At 51.2% G+C, this 24,532-nt stretch overlaps 1 protein-coding gene across 5 annotated transcripts in view; it reads left to right on the plus strand.

The window, feature by feature from the left end:
- Nucleotides 1-24,532, plus strand: part of LIMS1 (LIM zinc finger domain containing 1) — an 82,060-nt gene that overhangs the window by 43,694 nt on the left and 13,834 nt on the right. The window contains exon 1 of one of the 5 annotated variants that reach the window (XM_069580423.1): nucleotides 4,208-4,278. The exons of 2 other annotated variants lie outside the window; for them this stretch is intronic. Coding sequence is in view for 2 of the 3 variants with exons in the window: in XM_069580420.1 (XP_069436521.1) it covers nucleotides 21,347-21,525 (179 nt within the window). In the remaining variant the exon portion in view is untranslated. Of the gene's footprint in view, nucleotides 1-4,207; nucleotides 4,279-4,494; nucleotides 4,765-21,208; nucleotides 21,526-24,532 lie in introns of those variants that run through there. 2 more of the 5 variants (XM_069580424.1, XM_069580420.1) reach the window with 2 other exon arrangements.

Below are 24,532 nucleotides of genomic sequence, written 5' to 3' on the forward strand. Positions count from 1 at the left end.
AATCGCAGCATGCCAGGCCTCCCTGTCCATCACCAACTCCCGGAGTGCACTCAGACTCGCGTCCATCGAGTCGGTGATGCCATCCAGCCATCTCATCCTCTGTCGTCCCCTTTTCCTTCTGCCCCCAATCCCTCCCAGCATCAGAGTCTTTTCCAATGAGTCAACTCTTCGCGTGAGGTGGCCAAAGTACTGGAGTTTCAGCTTTAGCATCATTCCTTCCAAAGAACACCCAAGACTGATCTCCTTTAGAATGGACTGGTTGGATCTCCTTGCAGTCCAAGGGACTCTCAAGAGTCTTCTCCAACACCACAGTTCAAAAGCATCAATTCTTCGGTGCTCAGCCTTCTTCACAGTCCAACTCTCGCATCCATACATGACCACTGGAAAAATCATAGCCTTGACTAGACAGACCTTTGTTGGCAAAGTAATGTCTCTGCTTTTGAATATGCTATCTAGGTTGGTCATAACTTTTCTTCCAAGGAGTAAGTGTCTTTTAATTTCATGGCTACAGTCACCATCTGCAGTGATTTTGGAACTCAAAAAAATAAAGTCTGACACTGTTTCCACTGTTTCCCCAACTATTTGCCATAAAGTGATGGGACCAGATGCCATGATCTTCGTTTTCTGAATGTAGAGCTTTAAGCCAACTTTTTCACTCTCCTCTTTCACTTTCATCAAGAGGCTTTTCAGTTCCTCTTCACTTTCTGCCATAAGAGTGGTGTCATCTGCATATCTGAGGTTATTGTTATTTCTCCTGGCAGTCTTGATTCCAGCTTGTGCTTCTTCCAGCCCAGCGTTTCTCATGATGTACTCTGCATGGAAGCTAAATAAGCAGGATGACTCAAGCTTAGCATCATCGTAAACTGATGAGTCTCTCGGAATCAGTTGGTCGGACAACTAAACCAACTAAGAAAACTTAGGAAATGCCTGCTGTACCATGTACCTGGCCTTGTCGACCAGAGATGAAGTAGCTGTATAGCTTCTCTGGGAAGGGTGGTATCTGGTGGTGGGGGAGGTGGAGACCCTCGTCCCAAAGCCCCCTGTGAGAGGGACCCCTGCAGTGACACTGAGCGGGGATTGGCTGGGGTAGGGGGCACTGCAGGGTTTTCTAGGACCTTTGAGTTTATGTTTGGGAAGACCTCTTGCAAATGTGGAGGACAGAGAGGAGGGTGAGGCGAGAGTCAGAGATGAGCTGGAAGGTGGGGAGAAGTTGAGGAGGACAGCAGGGACTCCTCTGAACTGGAGTCTGGCCGCGGCTGAGCTCAGGGCTCCCCCTGCCTTTGGCAGGGGAGTCCCTGTTAAGTCCCCTGCCCATGCCCTGAGGTTGAGGCAGTGTTGTGCTCACAGTCATTGCTGAGGATCACTGACCTTTATCAGACTCACAGATGGTCCATGACCCCCGAAAGGTGGGGCCCAGGGTCAGAGGTCAACCTGCAGAGCAAGACCTGGTACGATGCTCCCTGGACCTTCCTGTTTAGTCATTTCATCCAAGAGAATAAACTGACAGAGCCGTCAGGCCCCAGGAGAACGGGTGGGTGGGCGGGCAGGTTCACAGAGCAGCCGCCCCTGTGGTGGGAGTTGGGAGGTGCCTCTCGCAGCGTGTTTGTGAACCTTCAGCTCCTTGGCAGCTGATGGGCAGTAAAGGTGGGGGCAGGGAGCCCGGGAGCTTCATCAGGTGGGAGCACTGCCCTATTCTGAGAAATGAACTTCCCGTGTAGACACCCACGTGGCCTCCCTCAGTACCAGATGCTTAGACTGTCCTTTGAAATTTAAAACTCTTTTTAAAAGCCCTGATCTCCACCCAGGCTCAGTTGACAACTTTCTGTGGAAAAGCTTCAAAGGAAGGGACCTGGGGACGTGAGATGTCCTTGTCGCCACCTCCTTGTGCACCTCCTCTCCCTCTTTCCATGCTGGCAACTTTGTTGGGGGTAGGTCACCCCAGCTGCACACCCCGCACAGCAACTCCCAGTGAACTTGGGGCAGAGGGACAGCTCTATCTCTCACAGTCTGTTGTCAGTAAAATGACAGGGGTTAAAAGACCTTTGCCCAAAACCTCGGGATTTAATTTTACCCAGTTGATAGCATATATTAGCATCAGTTTACTGAAATTTCTATTTGTCAGCACAGCTATTTTAAAAGTCAAAGGCCATGAATTGTTTCGGTTTGTTCTTTTTTTTTTTTTCCTGTTCACATCCTTTTAACCTTAGACTCATCACCTACAGGATTCGTCCTACACAGTAGGTGTTTCCTGTCTTGTCAGCTTTACTAGTTTCCAAGCCCTTTTTCCTTGTCAGCGGGCCACCTAGAACCTTTAAAAGGTCTTTTAGAAATCAAGCACTCTTAACAGAGACACTCAGACTTAAAGAACCGATTTATGGTGAAGGAGGAGGGAAGGGACAGTTAGGGAATTTGGGATGGACATGTGCACACTGCTATATTTGAAATGGATAACCAACAAGGACAGCACAGGGAACTCTGCTCAATGTTATGTGGCAGCCTCGATGGAGGGGGGTTTGGGGGAGAATGGATACATGTATATGCATGGCTAAGTCCCTTTGCTGTTCACATGAAACTATTACAGCCTTATTAACTGGCTATACCCCAATACAAAATAAAAAGTTAGAAAAGAAAATGCCATGAACAAAAAACAAAATCAAGCGCTCTTATTTACATTTTCTTATAGATACATATGTCATATGTTATAGGACATATCCATATAACTGTGTTACAGTCCTATGTTGAGGCTTCTGTGTCTGCAGTGGCCACAAGTAATTGTGTTTTATTCATTAGGCGTCTTACCTGTTTTGATGCTTACAATAAAAAAAAAAAACAGATTGTTTCTCTGCATTTTTCACCGATCATGACAAAAAGAATTAGACACTTTAGGAATCCTGATTTGAGGTTTCTCTTACTGTAAACTTTCAACTTTTCTTTTTTTTTTTTTTTTGGTCTCAGTAGGATTCCAGAGCTTTGTACGAAAGGCATATGTAAATCTTCTATATTTTTCGCATTTATTTTGAATAAGCAGCACAGTGAAAGTCCAGAAGGTATACAGCTGTCTTCTGCTGCTCTGCCCAGTGCCACGGCTCCTGGTATCAGTTTTCTGTGTCTCCCTCCAGAGAGAGGAAGAGCAACACCTGTCACTTCATTGTTTTTAACCTTTCATCACTAATTAAATCTAGAGTGGTAACAGTATTACTTGGGCTTCCCTGGTGGCTCAGACATAAAGAATCAGCCTGCAGTGTGGGAGACCCGGGTTTGATCCCTGGCTCTGGAAGATCCCCTGGAGAAGGGAATAGCAACCCGCTCCACTATTCTTGCCTTGAGAATCCCATGGACAGGAAAGCCTAGTGGGCTACAGTCCATGAAGTAGCAAAGAGTCCGAGGACTAAGTGACTAACACACACACAACGTTACTAATTTCCCCAATGCATCTTCTTTAAAACTGGATATTGCATTTTGATGGCAGCTGTAGAAAGTCATGTTTCTAGTGGGCTGCAGGATCAGGGTCACAGCCCCAGGGGAGCCAGGGCTGTGATGCTGAGGGAAGGAGTGAGACCAAGAAGAGACCCTGCTTCCATGGGATGTCCCAATACTTGGATTCACAATACATGATCTATTAGAGAGGGGAGTATGTTAACTCTTTAACTCTTGGAGTGAAAAGGACTTTCAGAGCCATTCTGCTCTCAGCCTGGAGGAGATCCTGGCAGGAATATGCTGACACAGACAAATTGCCGGAACCACAAAGCCAGGCTGCTGGCTGAGAGCAAGAGTGGCCTGTCCTGAGAAGAGGCTGAGTCAGAGCTGCCTGCTGTCTTGCTGGCATCCTGCGGGGCCGGGTGACAAGGACATGTCCCTGATGTCTGTCCCCCATTCTGCAGACACCCACCTATACTCTTCACCCCAGGAACCAGACCGGCCCTCCTGATTTGGGGTCAAACATGCAGGGCTCCTGGGTACCCAGGACAGTTCTGGGTAGACTGTGGGCATCTCAGGTGAAGGGACCCCAGGCGATCCTGGGTTGAGACAATCCCCGGGTGGGGGTTGGTAGAAGAAACCACTTTCCTTTCAGTTATGAATTTTTGAGTAACATTTAATGGGGGAGGAAAGAAGGCACTTCCTTTCTAAAGAGGATTTAGAGCTCAGTGGAGAGGGAGGAACTAGCTGCTGCCTTGAGAACTGGGCTTTCCTTTTTTTTTTTTTTTTTAAGGAAAATGTCCCTAGGAGCTCCTGATGACCAGGCACTTCTTGACACCAGCAGCTGCCTGTGAAGTGTTGGTGGGTTTCCTGGCAAATAGAACAGGGCAGGCCCCTCCTCTGGTCGCTACCTTTCAGGGACTTTTCAGCCAGTTTTGATCAGAACGATGCTGGTAGGATTCATGCCGGCGCCGGTGTGATGGCTCACCGCCGCCAGGCTTTGCCTGTTGGTCAACACGTGAGCACCAGGTCCCCCCCGCCCCCGCCCCCAGGTGCAGGCGGAGATAAGCCCGGCCCAGGGAGGGGGTGCGTCGGGGAAGCAGGAAGCGCCGGGCAGGGCGCCGCCGCCCCAGGCCTCTCCCTGGGCCAGGTGTGCGCGTGGGACAGGACGGTCTCCGTCGGTGCCGGGCTCCGAGGGTCGCGATTGGGGGTCGGGGGCGGGCCCTGGAGGGTCGGGAGCATGACGGCCTTACAGCTGAAAGAGCTCTCACAGTCGGGGCTCTACCGCCGGCGGAGGGACCGGCCGGACAGCCTGCGGCTCCCGGGGCCGCGGGAGGAGGCACTCAGGTGAGTGGAGCCGCGGGGACGGGGATGGGCAGCCTGAGCCCCGCGGGCCTCTCTCAGTCCTGAGTCCGCTACCGGTAATGGTAGAGCTGCGGACGGTGGACACATGCATCCCTTTGGCTTCTTAGGACGCGTTTGAGAGGAGTCTTTCTCTGCTCTTTAGGGGTAAGGTTTGTGGATGGTGTCTTGGTGGGGGTCGGGGTGGCTTCCAAGGTTCTTTGTTACTGAAATGGATTTCACAGAGGAAGGCAGAGCAACTTCTGAATGTAATCTGGAAGGGAAGGAAGGACATCACAAACCCTCAGAGCTTTGTAACTAAGGAGCTTAGGAGTTTTCTATTTCCAAAGTTAACTTGCCTCAGTCAGACAACCCATTTTTAGTTTTTGTTGCCCCTACTGAATTTCTTTCTTAGGTTTTAGGTTCTGAAAAGCCCCTGCCACATTAAGCTATGGGTTAAACTGCTGTGTTCCCTGTGAGGGGAAGGGGCTTTGAGGGAACCCTGCTTCTGACACCTATGCTGGGCAGCACATCAGTGTGTTTGTGGACCCTCCGTTCATGCATTTGATTTTTCCACTTAGATGTGGGAGGAATAAATACATTATATACTATTGCTCTTTCTCCTATGGATTTATTTTTAGAGTTTAAGTTATTTAACAGGAAGCTCTTTAAACATATTAAATTTGTCTACAAATTTACCACAATAACTGTACTTTGGGAGGGAAACGTTTATTTGAAAATTGTCCACTCTTGTCTGCATTTGAAGAGAGCTGCAGCATTAAGCATTAGTCGCTCAGTCGTGTCCGACTCTGTGACCCCATGAACTGTAGCCTGCCAGGCTCCTCTGTCCATGGAAGTCTCCAGGCAAGAATACTGGAGGGGGTTGCCGTTTCCTTCTCTAGGAGATCTTCCCCACTCAGGTATAGAACCCATGTCTTCCGCATTGCAGGCAGATTATCACTGAGCCACCAGGGAAGCCCTGTGTTGACACCAACATTATTTGGATTTTTTTCGCTATGACATCATGTGTCTCTTAGCTGCATTCAGTCGCCTTAACTTTGAACTGACTGGATTAAACAGATTTTTTTGTTGTTATTGACTGTGCCAAGCAACTTGCGGGATCTCAGTTCCTCGACCAGGGGTTGAACTGTGGCCTCTGCAGTGGAAGCTCAGAGTCTTAACTGCTGAACCACCAGGGATAAGGATGAGATTTAGTGGGAATGTCGAACGCATCGTGCTTGACCAGAGAGGCAGGTAATCATGACCGCTGAAATGAACTCCAATCTATTCTTGCTCTGAGAGCGAAAACTTACCAAAAATAGTTTAATTTCAGATTTGAGATCCTAAAGAATTTACTTTTCTAAAAAAGTTATATAAAACAGCATTTGAGACCAGCCATCTTTTTAATTGTTTTCACAGTTGCCAGAGTCTCCATGAATGAGCCTATCTACATGTCAGAGGGGCTGGTTACCTGTGTAGTCATAGAGGCCTTTGAAACAATGCAATTATGTTCTTTTGTCTGGAGTTTACATTACCGGAAGGAGAATCATTCTGAAGGTGTATTGCTTGTTGCCTTGGGTTGAGGGGCCGTGTTTCTGGTGATTCTGCTGTGTGATAAGATGGGATTTGGGCTTCCACCATTCCCGTGTTCCTAGGTGCAGGGAAGTGACTGTGTATTTTAGGACTGTGAGCTTAGCCAGGAAAAAGTCCTCTGTCGATCTAGAGAGGCAGGGTTTTCACCTCGTTTTATAGGAAGCCTGTGTGTAGTATCAAGTCAGGCTCCTCAGATAATAGGGGTGGGAGGGCTGACTTTGAGGTTAGTCACGCCCAGTTCAGGCTGCTGGGTCAGGAAACCTAGATGAACCTCAAGAGGCTCTCTTTAAAACGAGGATGAACATCACTACCGTTATTCAGTGTCATTTATTATCTCAAAAAACTCTCACCACTGGCTTAGCAGGAGGTGGTGTCGTGTGAATGTTGCCCTGTGTGGGTTACTCACTCAGCTGACACTCATCCGGTGCCTCCTTGTGCGCCAAATCAAGACACCGGGGATGAATGCCTACTGTGTGCTGGGTCAAAGCTGGGCCACCCTGAGACACCAGGGATGAGTGCCTACTGTGCGCAGAGTCGAGGTTGGACTGCCCAGGGACACTGGGGATGAGCACCTACTCTGTGCAGAGTCAAGGCTGTGCCACCCTGGGATACCAGGGTCTGGGGCCCAGAGGGTCACCTGCAAGTGTTCCTCCCACGAGCTGCTGCTGCACTGAGCACCGGGGACACCAGGCTCCTCAGAGTTGCACAAAACCATGCTAACTCTGACCCCCACGCACCTGTTGTTTTCTTGGCATGATCGTGGATTCGGGCAGAAAAACAACCAGAGACTAGCCCGGCTCTGCTCACTGCCAGAAGACGTTTTCCTTTTGAGTTGAAACTGAAGACTGTGCTCTGCAACCAGACACATGTGTCTAAAGAGCACACAAGAGTCATGAAAGTTCTTCCCACCTCAAACTGAAACTGTTTAGAACAGAAGCTTGTGAAAGGCTTTCCCGAGAAATGCCGCCTGTATCCACTTTAGACACAAGTGTTCTTACGTAAAATCTACTTTTAGAAATAATCATGAAGTATGTTTCACATTCATACAGAACAGTGGTCCCGTCAGCTTCTTAGAACTGCCATAACAAGTACCACACAGCCAGGGAGCCTTCAGAGGCAGAAATGTGTGGTTCTTTGGAGACCCGGGGTCAGAAATCAGCCTGGCAGCTCCCCCAACAGCTGCAGTGGGTCTTTCAGTGTGTCTGACTTGTTGGGCATCACCCCACCTTGGCCTCTCATTGCATGGCTGTGTCCTCCTGTGGCTGTCCCCCCTGTGGCTATGTCATCTCATAGCTGTGTGTCCTCCCATGGCTGTGTGTCCCCCCACATGGCTGTGTGTCCCCCTCGTGGCTGTGCATCCCCCTGTGGCTGTGTGTCCCGACGTGGCTTTGTCTTCCCATGGCTGTGTGTCCCTTTCTGTGGCTGTGTCCACCCCCACTGTGGCTGTGTTCCCCCTGTGGCTGTGTGTCCCCCCCATGGCTGTGTGTCTTCCTGTGGCTGTGTGTCCCTTTCTGTGGCTGTGTCCACCCCCACTGTGGCTGTGTTCCCCCTGTGGCTATGTGTCCCCCCCATGGCTGTGTGTCTTCCCGTGGCTGTGTGTCCCTTTCCGTGGCTATGTCCACCCCCCGCCCCCACCGTGGCTGTGTGTCTTCCCGTGGCTGTGTCCAACTCCCCCCCCCATGGCTGTGTTCAACCCCCCCCATGGCTGTGTTCCCCCCTGGCTGTGTGTCCCCCCATGGCTGTGTGTCTTCCCATGGCTGTGTGTCCCTTTCCTTGGCTGTGTCCACCACCCCCTATGGCTGTGTTCCCCCGTGGCTATGTCATCCCATAGCTGTGTGTCCTCCCCTGGCTGTGTCCCCCATGGCTGTGTCTGCCCTGTGGCTGTGTTCCCCCTGTGGCTGTGTGTGTCCCTTCCCGTGGCTGTGTTCCCCCCTGTGGCTGTGTGTCCCTTCCTGTGGCTGTGTGTCCCTTTCCATGGCTGTGTTCCCCCTGTGGCTGTGTGTCCCTTCCTGTAGCTGTGTGTCCCTTCCTGTGGCTGTGTTCCCCCTGGGGCTGTGTTCTCCCTGGGGCTGTGTACCCCTTTCCATGGCTGTGTGTCCCTTTCTGCGGCTGTGTTCCCCCTGTGTCTGTGTTCCCTCTGTGGCTGTGTTCCCCCTGTGGCTGTGTGTCCCTTCCTGTGGCTGTGTGTCCCTTTCTGCGGCTGTGTTCCCCCTGTGTCTGTGTTCCCTCTGTGGCTGTGTTCCCCCTGTGGCTGTGTGTCCCTTCCTGTGGCTGTGTGTCCCTTTCCGTGGCTGTGTTCCCCCCGTGGCTGTGTGTCCCTTCCTGTAGCTGTGTGTCCCTTCCTGTGGCTGTGTTCCCCCTGGGGCTGTGTTCTCCCTGGGGCTGTGTTCCCCTTTCCATGGCTGTGTGTCCCTTTCTGCGGCTGTGTTCCCCCTGTGTCTGTGTTCCCTCTGTGGCTGTGTTCCCCCTGTGGCTGTGTGTCCCTTCCTGTGGCTGTGTGTCCCTTTCTGCGGCTGTGTTCCCCCTGTGTCTGTGTTCCCTCTGTGGCTGTGTTCCCCCTGTGGCTGTGTGTCCCTTCCTGTGGCTGTGTGTCCCTTTCTGCGGCTGTGTTCCCCCTGTGTCTGTGTTCCCTCTGTGGCTGTGTTCCCCCCGTGGCTGTGTGTCCCTTCCTGTGGCTGTGTGTTCCCCCTGTGGCTGTGTTCCCCTTGTGGCTGTGTGTTCCCCCTGTGGCTGTGTTCCCCCGTGGCTGTGTTCCCCCTGTGGCTGTATGTCCCTTCCTGTGGCTGTATGTCCCTTCCTGTGGCTGTATGTCCCTTCCTGTGGCTGTGGTCCCTTTCCATGGCTGTGTTCCCCCTGTGGCTGTGTTCCTCTTGTGGCTGTGTGTTCCCCCGTGGCTGTGTGTCCCTTCCTGTGTCTGTGTCCCCCTGTGGCTGTGTTCCCCCTGTGTCTGTGTGTCTTCCTGTGGCTGTGTTCGCCCTGGGGCTGTGTTCTCCCTGGGGCTGTGTACCCCTTTCCATGGCTGTGTGTCCCCCCGTGTCTGTGTTCCCCCTGTGTCTGTGTCCCCCCTGTGTCTGTGTTCCCCCTGTGGCTGTGTTCCCCCGTGGCTGTGTGTCCCTTCCTGTGGCTATGTGTCCCTTCCTGTGGCTGTGTTCTCCCTGGGGCTGTGTACCCCTTTCCATGGCTGTGTGTCCCCCCTGTGTCTGTGTTCCCCCTGTGTCTGTGTCCCCCTGTGGCTGTGTTCCCCCCGTGGCTGTGTGTCCCTTCCTGTGGCTGTGTTCCCCCTGGGGCTGTGTTCTCCCTGGGGCTGTGTACCCCTTTCCATGGCTGTGTGTCCCCCCGTGTCTGTGTTCCCCCTGTGTCTGTGTTCCCCCTGTGGCTGTGTTCCCCCGTGGCTGTGTGTCCCTTCCTGTGGCTGTGTTCCCCCTGGGGCTGTGTACCCCTTTCCATGGCTGTGTGTCCCTTTCCATGGCTGTGTTCCCCCTGTGGCTGTGTCACCATGTGGCTGTGCCTCATGTGGCATCTTCCTCTCTGTCTTTTCCATCTTTTCTCCCCTCGTAAGGGCACCAGACACGTGGGTGTCACAGCCGCCTGTTCCAGTGCGCCCTCAGCTTGTGCCTTAGTTAAGTTGGCAGACACTCCATTTCCAGTAAGGTCACATTCCCAGGTTCCAGGGTCAGGACTTCTGCACGTCTTTTAGGGGACAGAATCCCACCCACAGCAGTGTTTTTTCCCAAATAGTAAAGATCATCCCAGTGTGCAGTTTTTAGAAACAGCTTTGTTGAGGTGAAACGAGTGAGCTCAGTACATACACTGTTTACTGTGTGGCTGGATCAGTTTTGACAGGTACCACCGTCAAGGTCATGCAAGTCCCCAAGTCCCAGCCTGCGTCGGTAACCCTCCCATGTCCCTTAGGAGCCTTGGCCACTGTGGTCGCTCTGGCTGTGTTTTCATCTTCTAGGGTTGTGTATAAACAGAACCATTCAATCATGTACGCTCTGTCTTCTTTCGGCTCTTTTAACTCAGCGTCATTGTTTTGAGACAAGTCCACAATGCCTGACTCGGGATCATTAGGGACTGCTAAGCCGTTGTCCACTTACAGATTTACTGCATTTATTGGTTGAGGGTTGAGTGGTGTCCAGGTCTTGGCCGTTTCAAATGATATTTGCATGAATGTTCACATACAAGTCCTATGCTACCCTTTCAATTGCAGGGAAAGGCGGGATTGTTTGGTGGGTACACACTTAATTTTTTGAGAAGTATCTCAACTGTTTTCCAAAGAGGCTGTACCATTTTGTATTCCCTCCAGCGGTGTTCCAGGAATCCATTCTCTCCGCATCCTCCCCCAAACTTGGTCTGGGGGCCTCAACTTTTAGCCTTTCTGGAGCATGTACTGATGTCTCCTTGCATTTCTCTCACCATTTGTGAAGTGGAGTGTTATTTCTTCTGTTATTTATACAAGATATCCTGTATATTTTCTGCAAAATTACTGTTCAGTTTTTGCCCATTTTTCACTGTTATTTCTTACAGTATTCAGTTGAAACAGTGCTTTATGTATTCCAGATACAGGTCAGATATTGTCAGATACCTATTTTGCAAACATCTCCTCCCAGTCTGTGACTTGTCTTCTCATTTTTATAAATGTTCTTTGAAAAGCAGAAGTATTTTTTAAAAGTAATTTTACTTATTCATTTATTTTTGGCTGTGCTGGGTCCTTGTCACTACGCAGGTTTTCCTCTAGTTGTGGAGATTGGTGGCTGCTCTCTACCTGCGGTTTGGGGCTTCTCTCTGCCCTGGTTTCTCTGGTTGCAGAGCACAGGCCCTAGGAGCTGCTCCTGGCTCAGTAGTTGTGATGCATGGGCTTAGCTGCATGTGGAGCTTAGCTGCACGTGGGGCTTAGCTGCATGTGGGGCTGTATGTGGGATCTTCCTAGATTAGGGAACGAACCTGTGTCTCCTACATTGGCAGATGGATTCTTTACCATTGAACAACCAGGGAAGCCCAGAGGTGGTGTGTTTTTGTTTTTGTTTTTAATTTTGATAGTTTATTCATCTTTTTCTTTACATAAAGTTTTTGTTTTTTCTGTTCTATTTATGAAATCTTTCCCAAACCCACAGTGGGCAAGATTATTAATAATTTCCATATAAATATAAAATAATGAATCTTTATACCAGCTTGGCCCCTCTCGCGGTTCCCAGCTTTTCTGGCTGTGAGGGGTTCTCACAGGGTGCTGCGCTGTTCACAGAGAAGGGCCGAGAAAACCCATGGTTGGCGCTTTGGGAACCAAGTGTTCAGACTACTCACTGAAGCCTCTCTCAGGTTTAAGCTACGATTTCTTACCTGACAGTCAGAATACACCTGATCATATCTTAAAAGTTAAAATTTTACCAAGGGTAACCTCCTGCGATGCCTGTTGAAACAAAATGGAATTTTTCTGACTCACTGATAATTTATAGAGATTTGCCAGAGAAAATAGATTTAAAAAGCTAAAAAATAAGACATTTTGGGGGAAAGATCCCCTGGAGGAGGGCATGGCAACCCACTCCAGGATTCTTGTCTGGAAAATCCCGTGGACACAGGAGCCTGGCAGGCTGCCATCCGTAGGATCACAGAGTCGAACACAACTTGGAACGACTTAGCACGCAGGCGCACATGACATTTTTGTGTCATAATGACTATATCACTTAAAATTAAAACTAAACACTATGAGAATATCCTCCTTTTTATCTTGCCTGGATATTGTCCTCCTGCCCCAGCGTCTGTGTGGGGGGAGCCAGAGCTGAGACCCAAACAGGAATCAGAGCACAGAGAGTGTGTGCTGACCTCTGAGAGTCTCTGCTGCCAGCTTTAGTTTGCAGTTCTAGCACAGAGAAGTTGTTGGGGCAAAACTGAGATTCTGCAGTGGTTTACAAATTTTATTTTATTTGCTTTACCTCGCAGCTTGCACCCAGGGATTGAACTCAAGCCCTCAGCAGTGAAAGCGCTGAGTCCTAACCACTGGATCCCCAAGAATGATTCAGACTCTGCGCTTCCACTGCCAAGGGCTTTGGTTCCATCCCTGGTTGAGGAACAAAGATCCTGTAGGCCCCCAGTGTGACAAAACAAAACAAAAAAAATGCCTCTCTGGAAAATTTCAGTAACATTTCCAGGTGCAAAAAAACATATTCTTTGTTTCATGGTGAAAACTAATATCAGTAATCTAGGCTTGGAAAGAATGTTATGACCAAGCTAGAGAGCATATTAAAAAGCAGAGACATTACTTTGTCAACAAAGGTCCGTCTAGTCAAGGCTATGGTTTTTCCAGTGGTCATGTATGGATGTGAGAGTTGGACTATAAAGAAAGCTGAGCACCGAAGAATTGATGCTTTTGAACTGTGGTGTTGAAGAAGATTCTTGAGAGTCCCTTGGACTGCAAGGAGATCCAACCAGTCCATTCTGAAGGAGATCAGTCCTGGGTGTTCATTGGAAGGACTGATGTTGAAGCTGAGACTGCAATACTTTGGCCACCTGATGCGAAGAGCTGACTCATTTGAAAAGACCCTGATGCTCGGAAAGATTGAGGACAGGAGGAGAAGGGGACGACAGAGGATAAGATGGTTGGATGGCATCACTGACTCAATGGACATGAATCTGAGTGAACTCCGGGAGTTGGTGATGGACAGGGAGGCCTGGTGTGCTGCATCCATGGGGTCGCAGAGAGTTGGACACGACTGAGCGACTGAACTGAACTGAATCTAGGCGGGGTTGGAGATCAACTGATGTTTTGTTATTTAGTTGCTAAGTCATGTCTGACTCTTTGCGACTCCATAGACTGTAGCTCCTCAGGCTCCTCTGTCCAAGGGATCTTCCAGGCAAGAATACTGGAGTGGGTTGCCATTTCCTACTCCAGGGGATCTCCCTAACCCAGGGATCGAACCCAAGTCTCCTGCATTGGCAGGCGGATTCTTTACCACTGAGCCACAGGTATTTTAGACAGTTAGGTTTTATAAAAGTATAGCCAAAAAAGATAAAAAATTTTCTTAGATCTGGAATCATTCTGTGTGTGGCAGTCAAGAAATGCCTTGTAAGTGATTTAGCTGGAAATAATTTCTGTTCAGCACAAATTGTAGTCTCGGCTCTTCTTGAATTAATATTGTGCTGCATTTAAAGGATATACTGTCACGTTGTGGGTTTTCTGCACTAGACGTTTGTGGTTCTGTCTGCGTCGTTAAGGTCCTGCCACGTGCCAGCAATGTGAGTGGGGAAGCTGGTTGAAATACTCATTTTCTGCTGGCAGAGAAGTTAGTGTGTGTGGAAAGCAGAGAGAGAGAGAGAGATACTTAAGAGACTGCATGTTGTTAGAAAAAGGCCCAAGATGCTGCAGGAGCAAATGCATTAATTATCTTCGGTGAGAAACAAATTACCCAGCACTTAGCAGCAATGGGAGCTGGCAGACTTTTTGTTAAGGGCCAGTGATAAATATCTCAGGCTTTGTGAGCTGTCTGTGTCACAACTACTCATCCCCCGTCATAGTGTGTGTGCAGGCCTGGAATATGCGAATCAAGGTGTTGGTGAACTGTATTTACAAAAGCAGCCAAGCAGCCAGATCCAACCTGTGGGCAGGATTTGCTGCTGGCAGGCCTGCAGTCACCATTGTGATCATCTCCCACGTCCTGTGGGCCAGTGCCTATGCTGAGGGTCTGGAAATCTGCCTCTTCCTAAGGCTGGAAGGGGGTGGGGGTGTGAGTGGCCCCAGAGAGGGGACGAGAGTTACAGCGCTTCATAGTCCAATCCCAGAAATGACCAGTTACCACTCTGCTGACCTGTCTTCATTGGAGCCCATCAGTGGGTCCCGCCCCTGTGGTGAGGGTGGTGACACATAGATGTGGATACTGTCAGGGCACTGGAAAGACCATTGCGATAAATGTGGGGAACCTGCAGCGGGGCAGAGACGTGGGGTCAGCTCTGAGTCTCACAAGGAAAGTTGGGGTTTACAACCAAGGCACACACTGGGGTTGGTCAGCAATGGAGAGTTACTGAGAGGGACACTGGGGCTGGGCGGTGTAATGGGGGAGGGATTGAGCCAAACCAACCTCACGCGATTCCTGCTGAAGACAGGCCAGGGCTTTGGACATCACCTGGGATGGGGAGTTGGGGGATGGGGAGAGGAACCAGTCAAATGCAGAGAATCTGATGGAGGTGGGGGCAGGGATTCAAGGATCTGATGGAGGTAGGGGTTCTGGCTCAGCTGCTGAGCAGGATTCCTATGAAACTGGACACTTAGAAGTCAAGGTCTCCTGGTCGGAGAGCTTGGCAGGAGTGTTTGTGGCACTGGAGATGGGATTTGTTGGCACTGTTCTCAGCGTGCATCTTCCAATTGGCTTTCCTGGTAGACTGAGCTCTTTGAAAGCTCGGTCATTTTGTTCTTTCTCTTTTCCCAGCTCAGTCATGTGTCCTGGGCCAGGTCAGTTCTGGTGGCATCTTTGCTCTCATTTATGCAGTAAGAAGAGATGGTTCTGGTTTGTGCTTTGCTGTGCTTGGTGTGGACTGGAGACAGGCAGGTGTACGGCCACCCTGGCGTCAGCTCTGTTGACAAGAGGATTAGGGCCCCAGAGTCAGGAAGACTCATGTCAGGAAGACTTTTATATCATTTAAGTCATAAATGTGAAGACACCACAGGGCACCACTCAGCCTCCTGTGTCCTGTGCTTCCCGTGCACAGGCCTCCCTTCCACAGCTTCCTGGGAGTTTGTGGGTGGGATGGGCAGAGGGACCCCTCCCCGGGCTCAGAGGGACACAGGTGGGGAGCTCCCTGGATCCTGGTGATTTTACCACATACCCCTTCCCCGCCCAGCTTCACACACAGTTGTAGGTATTTGCCTGGATCCAGGTCTGAGTGCAGCCTCAAGCAGTGAGTTGGGTCCAGTGGGGAGAGGATCCACAGGGAGACCAGAATAAGGAAGGCTCACTGTAAAGATGGGTCACTGACTCTTTAAGGACTAAGATGAGAGGGGCTGCAGGAGGGCGGGAGGAGCAGCCCCGCCCACCCAGGATGCCCACGGCGGGCAGGGCCAGGAAGAAGGGGCAGCAGGCTGAGTGGCATCTCCATGGCCCAGTGCCCAGATTTGGAGCAGAGCCCCAAGGGGTGCTCTCGAGGAGTGGGCGAGCCTGCCTGCAGTCGGGTCAGGTTAGGTTTGGTGTGACCACCACTCCTCTAGAGGCACAGATGTGTGAGAAAAGTTGGGGGCTGGCCGAGAGCGTCCTCCCTAAGCCTGCAACCTGCCTGCAAAAACCTAGTTCACCCAGTGGGCAGGGGCCCTCGTGGGAGGAGGGGGGCTGCATGGACCGGAAGAGTACACAGAGAGACGCTAGCTGGCACTGGATACCCTGCTCGGCCCTCACGTGCCCCAGCGGTACCTCAGGGGCATCTCGGGCATGATAGATGAAGCAGGTCCCTCACCAAGTGTGGAGTTAATGAAAGTTTTTAAAGTTATCAGAAAACACAATATTTCAGTTCCTCCACTTCCTCTTGTCCAGTATTTTCAAATGTTGCTTAATGTGCTAGAATGTACAGGAAAGCATGTTCTGTGTTTAAAAGAAAACAACTGGCAGAGAGACATGTAGATTAAAATTTGAAAGGGTGGTTTTGACTTGAGCAAAATGTTCCTTTCTGTCCTTTGTCCTGAAAGTCTCGCTGTGTTTTTCGTTGAGGAGGCTGGCCTCACAGTCAGCTGGGTCACAGATGGTCAGAGTAACTCAGCTGGCTTCCTCCTCCAGCTCCGCCAAAGGTCAGCGATAGGGGAGCCATCCCAGCTGAGTCAGAACTAAAATAAGAACCTAACTGAGAGCCAGAAGGCAAACAGGCTGTGGACACCTTGGTCGTGAAGGTGCTCTGGACACTGCAGGGAGTTCATCCTCGTAACCCGGCTTTCCCTGAAGTCAACACTCTCACTCGAAGTACTGCCCTTCTGTGTTTGAAATACAACACCTTCTCGAGCCCGTGTGTGTTGCTCAGGTCACAGCAGATCCCTTAAAAAGGACATTTAGGGATGAGACTGTGTGTTTGTGGTCACAGCATGAGTGACAAGAGAAGTGACTCTGAGGGTGGAGGGGCTGCTCCAGGTGCATTTTCCCATGAAAGACATTAAACACGCAAAGAAAACCTGCCCAGCCTATAAGAGGAATTCTGAACATGTTCTTCAGGTTAACCAAACCCTGCCCTTCTGAGTGACTATGGGGATGCAGTGGGAGGGGCCTGGAAGCTGCTTGCAGATTCCAGTCGCAATAGCAGTCCAGGGGGTTTCGTTACTGAGGGCATGAAGCCAGGCTGAAGTCGTGGGTGGGACCCTTATATGGAGTCACCCAATCCCGGGGGGCCTGGGGCAAGGACATATCTGCCCACTGGCTGGCCTGGCCTGTCCCCTGGGACTTCACACAGGTAGAGCTGGTCCCACTGGTTGGAAGCTGGGGGAGCCTAAGGGGCTGGTTGGGAGGCGTGTCTGTGCTGGCTGGCCCCTTTGCTAGAGGAGCAGGCTTAGGGCATCGTGAATTCCACAGCTCCCAGACACAGGTCAGCCAGCACAGGCCAGAACCCAGAGGAGCTTCTAGGAGGAACTGGGCGTGGGGAGGCCTGGAAGGCCGGAAGCTGGGGAGGAAGGGCCTGCGTGTCTGTGTCCTGTTAGACAGTGTCTGCAGACCTGGGAGTGTTTTATTGTCACCTGTCAAGGCGACTGTCAGCAGCCCTCCCCACTCGTGGAAACACGAGTGTGTGTGGTTTTGAATAAGAGCAGAGATTAGGTGTCAGTGGACTGTCTCTGTGTGGCAGGACTTAGTGAGTCTTCCCTGCCTCTTGTCCACCATCTGTAATAAGCTGCATGTGTTTGGAGTTGGGGAGTCCAGCCCCACACAGAGCCATGCAGTCTGCCCCCTCATCCCAAAGCCCACAGGGTCCCCACCAGGGGGCTGCCCACCTGCCCATCGTTCCCCAGTTTTCTGCTGTTAAAGATTGTGCCTCTTGCTCCTGTTGATGGAAATAATCAATAAACAATCCACAATAGGAATAGAGAGAAGCTTGTGACTTTCTGAGCCAAACTGCGGACTGTAACCCAGAAGACAGCCGCTCGGGTGACTGAGAACCTGCTCCAGGGAAGCCAGGTCTCAGTACAGTTTTCTGTTTGTCAGAACAGAGAACATTAAACACGTCAGGGACGTATTCCTTCAAGGTTGAAAAACAACAGGCCAGCGCCTGCAGAGCCAACGTGACCTTGGCCCCTGGGAGGGAGTCATCGTCTGAGGACTAGCACTGGCGTCCTGGAAGGGCAGCATTTAACCTTTACTTTAACAAGGACGTTCTTCGCTTCTGGTCAGTGTGTCCTTTTCTCTAATAATTAAAGCAGGTGTATGATATATGCTTGATAGGCCGCTGCTGCTGCTGCTGCTAAGTCATTTCAGTCGTGTCCCACTCTGTGCGACCCCATAGAAGACTCCCCTGTCCCTGGGATTCTCCAGGCAAGAACACTGGAGTGGGTTGCCATTTCCTTCTCCAGTGCATAAAAGTGAAAAGTGAAAGGGAAGTTGCTCAGTCGTGTCCGACTCTTCGCGACCCCATGGACTGCAGCCTACCAGGCTCCTCCGTCCGTGGGATTTTCCAGACAAGAGTACTGGAGTGGGGTGCCATTGCCTTCTCCGTGATAGGCCACAAACACGTATAAACTTGGAAGTAGGTCTTGTTTGCGCCAGAGTGGCATCCCCAGGCCCACGTGTGAGGACCCCCGTCGTGCCTGCCTCCCCGCCTCCCCGCCCCCGGGCTGGGCCTGCACAGCAGGTGACAGGGTGCAGCCCCCCTCCCACCTGGTGGAGGACGAGAGCACCTGAGCTCTTCGCTCTGGCCCGTCCTGCTGCGTGGCGTGCTTCTGCTCTGCAGCCGCGAGCCCTCCGACCAAGGGGCAGAATATCAGGGAGCAGCAGCACCTGTGCTCCGGCCACTCTCACCTCTGTCCTCCCGTGGAGGAAATGGGCGTTTATGCCAGAAACGGGGGCATGAGAAGGAACCTGCCACACCAGTGTCTTTACTTCATGTCACAGTTGTTTTGTTTTAGTAGAAAATGAAAATCAGAGTGAATTTCCCATTTGAGTGAAATAGAGAGACAGTGAGGGCTTCCCAAGTGACACTAGTGTTAAAAAAAAAAAAAACAAACAAAACCCGCCTGCCAATGCAGGAGATGCCAGAGACCGGGTTCAGTCCCTGGGTCAGGAAGATCCCCTGAGGAGAGCACGGCAGCCCACTCCAGTATTCTTGCCTGGGAAGCCCCATGGACAGAGAAGCCGGCAGGCTACAGTCCATGGGGTCGCAAAGAGTTTAACACAACTGAGCACACATGCACACACACCCAGAGAAATAGTGAACACAGTCAGCCTGCCATGTGATAATTTAATCAGGATGTCCCCACATGCTGGATACACGGAGCTCTTGGAGGCAGAGGTCTTGGAAGCTCCTGCCAGGCGCTGGGGTGACATCAGCACGGGACTGCACCCACAGAAGGGGGAACATTGGCGGGCACGTTTTGTGTCGGAGTCCGTTTCCCAGGCAGTCAGTCAGCACGTCCCACTTGGTGTTTACCAACCATGTAGATGAGGACCTGCCATGTAGCACCAGGAGCTCTGCTCAGTGCTCTGTAATTACCTTGTGGGAGAAGAATCTGGAAAATAGGGAAAGTCTCTATATGTATAACTGACTCACTTCGCTATCTGGCAGAAAATAACAACATTGTAAATCAACTATACTCAAAAAGTTAAAAACCCACATAGATGAAATGTTTGGTAATGATGCATGTAATTCAGTTGAATTCAATGTAATTCAATTCAAATAATTACAAAATTATTTGAGAGGATTTGAATTTTAAAAGTACCACTTGTTAAAAGTTGTTTTTTTAACTTTGCCAAATGTGCTCAGGCTTCTGTCCAGACCCTTGGTGTTTGAGCTCTTAGAAACAGCTGCCATTCTTGGTCTGTTACCTTTGGGCAGGTTATTCATCTTGGGTAGGGTGTTAGGTCAGGGGCAGAATTTGTTCTGGCTGAAATCATGGCCTCAACTGGGCTGGTGGACTGGCAGCCTTTCATGCAGCATGTGGGAGGGCTGAACGCCGGATTGCAGGATGCGGGCATGGTCAGCTCAGCAGCAGACAAGCTGCGTGTGGTTCCGCATCCAACAGGCTGTTGGGTGCACTCAGCCTAGGTCCTGAACCCTCGCTGCTCTGGTCTGAATGTTTGTGCACCCAAAAATTAGTATGTTGAGATCCTGACCCCTGAGGCTTGTGAGGCCATGAGGTCAGGTGTGAAGGTCTCTTGAATGGGACCCGTGGAGCCTCTGCCCCTCCACCATGGGAGGGCTCAGTGAGGAGGCGCCAGCCAGAACCCAGGGGGCAGGGGCAGAGTCCTCACCCTGCCTGGCCACACTGGCCACCCTGGCGCCTTGGTCCTGGGCTTGCTGCCTCCAGGACCGTGACACGTGAATTTCCGTTGTTTATAAGCCAGTGGTGTTTTGTTACAGTGACTCTAAGGGACTGAGACTTGGCCCGGTAGATGAGAAAATGGTCAGAGCTCGTGAAATACAAGGCTCTCCAGTCTGGATGGATGTCAGGGATGTCTGGGGTACAGACCTGTCCTGTGGCATCTGCCAGAGAGACCCCATGTCAGCCACGATGAGAAGAGAGGTTGATCGGACAGTAGAAGCCCTTGGGAGAACCTCTGGGAATCCCAGAACCCAAGAAACTACCTCACAGGCCCACTGCTCAAAGCTGGCCTTGAGGTGTTTTATATTAAAACAGCTTCCCACTTGCTTCAAGGCTGTCTTGCTGTGCTGTGCAGGCTGTAGTGATCTCGGTCAAGGGAGTTCAGATAAATGTTTTCTTATGGTTACAATCACAGTCTAAAAGAATTGTTTGCATTTCTTAGAGTGACATTATTAAGTGCCAGAAATTGTTTAAAAGTAACAAAAGGCCTGGATATAAAAATTGAGCAATGGTGTTGATTTGGCCTCAGATTACCCCTCGTCCTGTTGGAGGAATAACTCATGTCCACTCTCTGTGGCTGGGTGGGGATGTGAGGGACCAGCCGGCCGGCCCGTGCAGCCCCTACTGGTTGGTGCCACGTGGTTGCCCATCCACCCTCAACTCCCGGACCCTAGGGAGCAACGCACTATTACCTGCATGAATCTTGTAGGGAACACGCGTGGCTCCTGGCCACACACAGGTTCCCTGTGCTGAGTGGGTCGGGCACCTCTTACATACCCGCTGGGTCTGCAGAACACACTGCGAACACACAGTAGGAATTCTGAATGTTCTGGATATGACAGCACATAGCGTTAGGAAGTAACATAGGCAGTTACTTTGTAAGAAGCTGAGACCCCAAAAGAACTCCTGCCCCCTGCTGCCCAGAAGGTGCCCTCAGGCTGTGTTGGAGGCTCCAGGGGCTGAGAGGTGGGACTGGAGAGGCTGTCCCCTCCCCCATCTACTCCCCAGGCCCCAGATCCCCACCACTGCAGGGCTAACGGTGAGCGCTGCGGGCAACCCTGTGGAAGGAGCACAGCCAGGTGCAGAGCATCCCTTGTCCTTTACCGGAGATGCAGACCCAGGAGTACTGGCCACCGGGTTACATGCTTTTACAGGCTCGATTGGGGCCAAACAGGATGAGTTGTAACTGGACACGGGCTCTCTCCCTGGCACCCCTTTGGGAACCTGGGACTGAGCTGTCACTGCCCAGAGCCGCGGAGGGAGCGGGTTCCTGCCAATGCCCCCGCCGGCTGTTACTTCCCCTGGAGGGCGGCCACACAGCCGATCCTTTGTCAGGGGAGGGCCCTGCAGCTTCCAGACCCACCGCGAGCTCTGGACCGGAAGGGCTGCATGACCCTGGAGCAGCTGACGTGTGGGAACCGGGAGGGGAGTGCGGGGGAGTGACCAGGGAAGCCGCCTGGGTGTCGTGCGTCCCTCCATCCCCTGTCCCTCAGTCCTGCCGCTCCCACCATGGCACTCCGGGGCCCGCGCCCAGCCGTCATCCCAGAGGACCAGGAGGTCCCCCCGGCGGCCCGTAACGGGGAGCGCCGGGGTCTCGGCAGCCAGGATGAGAGGGCCGAGTCCAGGCTGCAGCGCCGGCACAGCGATGTCAGGGTCTACAAGGAGTTCTGTGACTTTTACGCCAGATTGTGAGTGGCCCCCTCCCAGGCCCCCTCCTGGGGCTGGAGTTCACTGCCTTGGGCTTTGACCTGCACCTTCAGCGGGTCTCCTGCCAGGACTGGAGGTGGGGGGCGAGGATGCCCAGGACAAGTGCAGAAAAGAAGGGAGGAGAGAAGGAAGCTGCTGCCTACAGGCAGGAGGCAGCCCTGCTGACTCCTCCTGGGGGCTGTAATGGAATCACCGCATCTCCATCTCCGGGTGTGCTTAGCAGGGAGGGGAGTTTACCTGGCCTGAGTCTCTACTTTCTCCGTCCACTCCCCATGCTTTGCAATAGATGTCCCGCTTCTCTTTACCTGAGACAGCAGGCTCCTGATGAGCTCTAAGACCAATCTGACCGATACAGTTACACTGTAACCAGAATGCCGGGTGAACTCAAGGTGCTTTGGGGGCTCGCATTCCTGCCCTTTAATGCTAGAGTATATGTTTCACACGCTTTGATCAACAAGGCACTTGAGTAACAGAAGGCTCGGTGATGTCAGGTTTTCTGTGTGCGGCAACTTTGTGGAGGGGGATCGATTGGCTGAGACAGTTGTGACCAGAGCACCACCAAGGCTTTCAGGCTCCCCAGGCGTACATTTCCCACCATGGAAATCCTCTCTGAAACATTAGCCTGTTAATTATAACTAATCCACCGACAGCTCACCCTGACTTTTAAAGTAGCTTCTATCATCTGCAGTAACCGTGTCAGTCACTGTGAGAAGACTGAATAGGTCAGTGTTCAGTGTGGGCGTCACTTTACTGTCTGGGGGTATTGGCCGTGGGGGACTGTGCCCTGAGGGTCAGGGCTGTAGAGGAACTTGGCATCTTCCACTGAATTTTGCTGTAAACCTAAAACTGCTCAAAAACAGCCCATTTAAATATATATATATATATATATATACACATACACACACACAGTGCCAGAGGGTCAGAGAGGATGGGCAATGTAAGCAGTTGAGTAGGTTGGTGAGATTATTGGTTTGTTTGGGCTTCTTTCCTCAAAGTTTCCGCGTATGTTCTTTCCTTTGTTTTCTTGCTAGTTGTTAAAATGAACACTTCTTCAAAAACACAGAACTTTATCCCTAAGACTAATTTATTTTTACTGTGTGTGTGGGAAAACTTGCTTTTATAATGTCTCTGCCTGTTTTCTAACTACATTCTAATCTGTGAGTATTTTAACTCGAGTATAAATGGTCTGTAGTGTAATGAGCATAAATGGGTCAGTGATAAACAATTTGATATGGGGACCCATTCATAGTCTTAAAAAATACTGAGGTCTCCAAATACTTCTTGTTTTATTGGTATTTACTGTATTAGAAAATAAAACTGAGAAAAAGTTTAAGTGCTTGTAATTAGTTCATTTAAAATAACAATGTGCTCATTACACATTAATAATATTAATTTTATATGAAATATGTTTCCAAAATGACAAAATCCTGGTAGAAAGAGTGGCACTGTGTTAACATTTTTGCAAGTTGTGTGTCTCAATAAAGCCATGCCACCTGCCTTCATCCTTCTGGAAGATGTTGTTTTGAATGAAGTTTATAAAGAAATCGTGGCCCCTGTAGAGACGTGGGGAAGGGGGGGCCTTTTCTCCTGGAGAATGTCACTGATCTGGGAAATCGGTATTCGGGGCACTCCGGGGTTTCTTCTGTAGCTCTCTTGGGATTCTGCTAAAATCACTGAGAATTCAGTGACTCTTTTGAGAGAATTTTAAATTAGTAACAATGTTTGATGTTTGAGTAGCTCTTTTTGGTTTCCAAAGTGGTTTTATAGGCTTTTTCTTATTCAACTCTCGGAGCAGTACTGGGCCTGTGGGGGTGGCTGTGGGCCACCGCGCGTTGCTGAGGAGCACCTGTGGATTTTGGTCCCTGTTAGGAGAAGAGAACCAGAACCAGACTGCCCTCGTTCATCTGGCTCGCAGCAAAGTCAGGTGATGAGGGAGCTGACGGCTTCTCTCCTTGATCCCCAGCGCTTTTTCAACAACAAGTAGAAAGTTCGATTCAGTAGGAGACTTAGGTCAAGTTTGCCAAGTATCAAGGCCACATCCCTCCCTTCCTTTCCTGGCAATGCTTTAATAGAGTTTTTTGGTGTGGGGTCGTGGACGTGGACTTCTGCATGGACTGTGAAGTCGACAAAGCAGGATGTTTCTCTGTGAGACCGTTGCCAGGAGAGGGTGGGGTCATCTTCCATGGGAGTGGGGGTGAGGTGTGCTCTGTGCAGACCTTGCTAAGGAAGCAGTGAGATGTGGGCTGTGATGGGGACAAGGCAGTGGTCCTCCAAGGGGTGGGGGGATCTCTACCTCCCCCTTAGGGGCTGGGCAGGCTCCGGAGGTTGGCAGTGACTGCCCAAGGAGGGCTGAATGGGTGTCTGGGGGCGCAGACGCTGCCCCTGGGACCCGACACACAGTGGAGCACGTGCTCTGAGTGGGTGTCTGGGTATCTGAAAATAAACTTGCAAATCATGAAGCCGCTGGGCCAGTACCAGCTCTGCCAGGGCCTTCCGCCTGGGGCCCATCCAGGGACCCAAAGTCCTTCACTGGAGCCCACAGTCTGGAAAGACCTGGTCGGGGGCTCGGTCAGGTGCTTTCCCATTACTGAATGCACCCGAGTGTTCGGGGTCCAGGGGAACCTGGCTGGTAGCTCCTCAGCCAGGGTCTTGTCGCGGTTCCTCTTTCCTGACAGGTCTCTCAGGTCCTGTCGAGCATGATACCATCATCCCGTTGTGGCTCCTGGGCGGGGGAGCCTGGATTCTGGGCCTGTGTCTCCCCTGAACCAGACAGCTATGTGAGGCTGGGCTTGTCAGTCTCTGGACCTGACATCACCGGCTGTAGAATGTTCTCAGGATGGGAAACTCTGTGGCATTCAGATCCATCTCCCAGTGACTGTATTCAGATCCGTCTCCCAGTGTCCATGTTTGGCATTTGCCCCCCCATGGGACTGTAGGACTGAAGCTGCTTTGGCAGGCCTCACCAGCCGGGTCCTGTATCTTGGCTGT

The sequence above is a fragment of the Ovis canadensis genome, chromosome 3 (genome assembly GCF_042477335.2).
Source record: "Ovis canadensis isolate MfBH-ARS-UI-01 breed Bighorn chromosome 3, ARS-UI_OviCan_v2, whole genome shotgun sequence".
Lineage (NCBI taxonomy): Eukaryota > Metazoa > Chordata > Mammalia > Artiodactyla > Bovidae > Ovis > Ovis canadensis.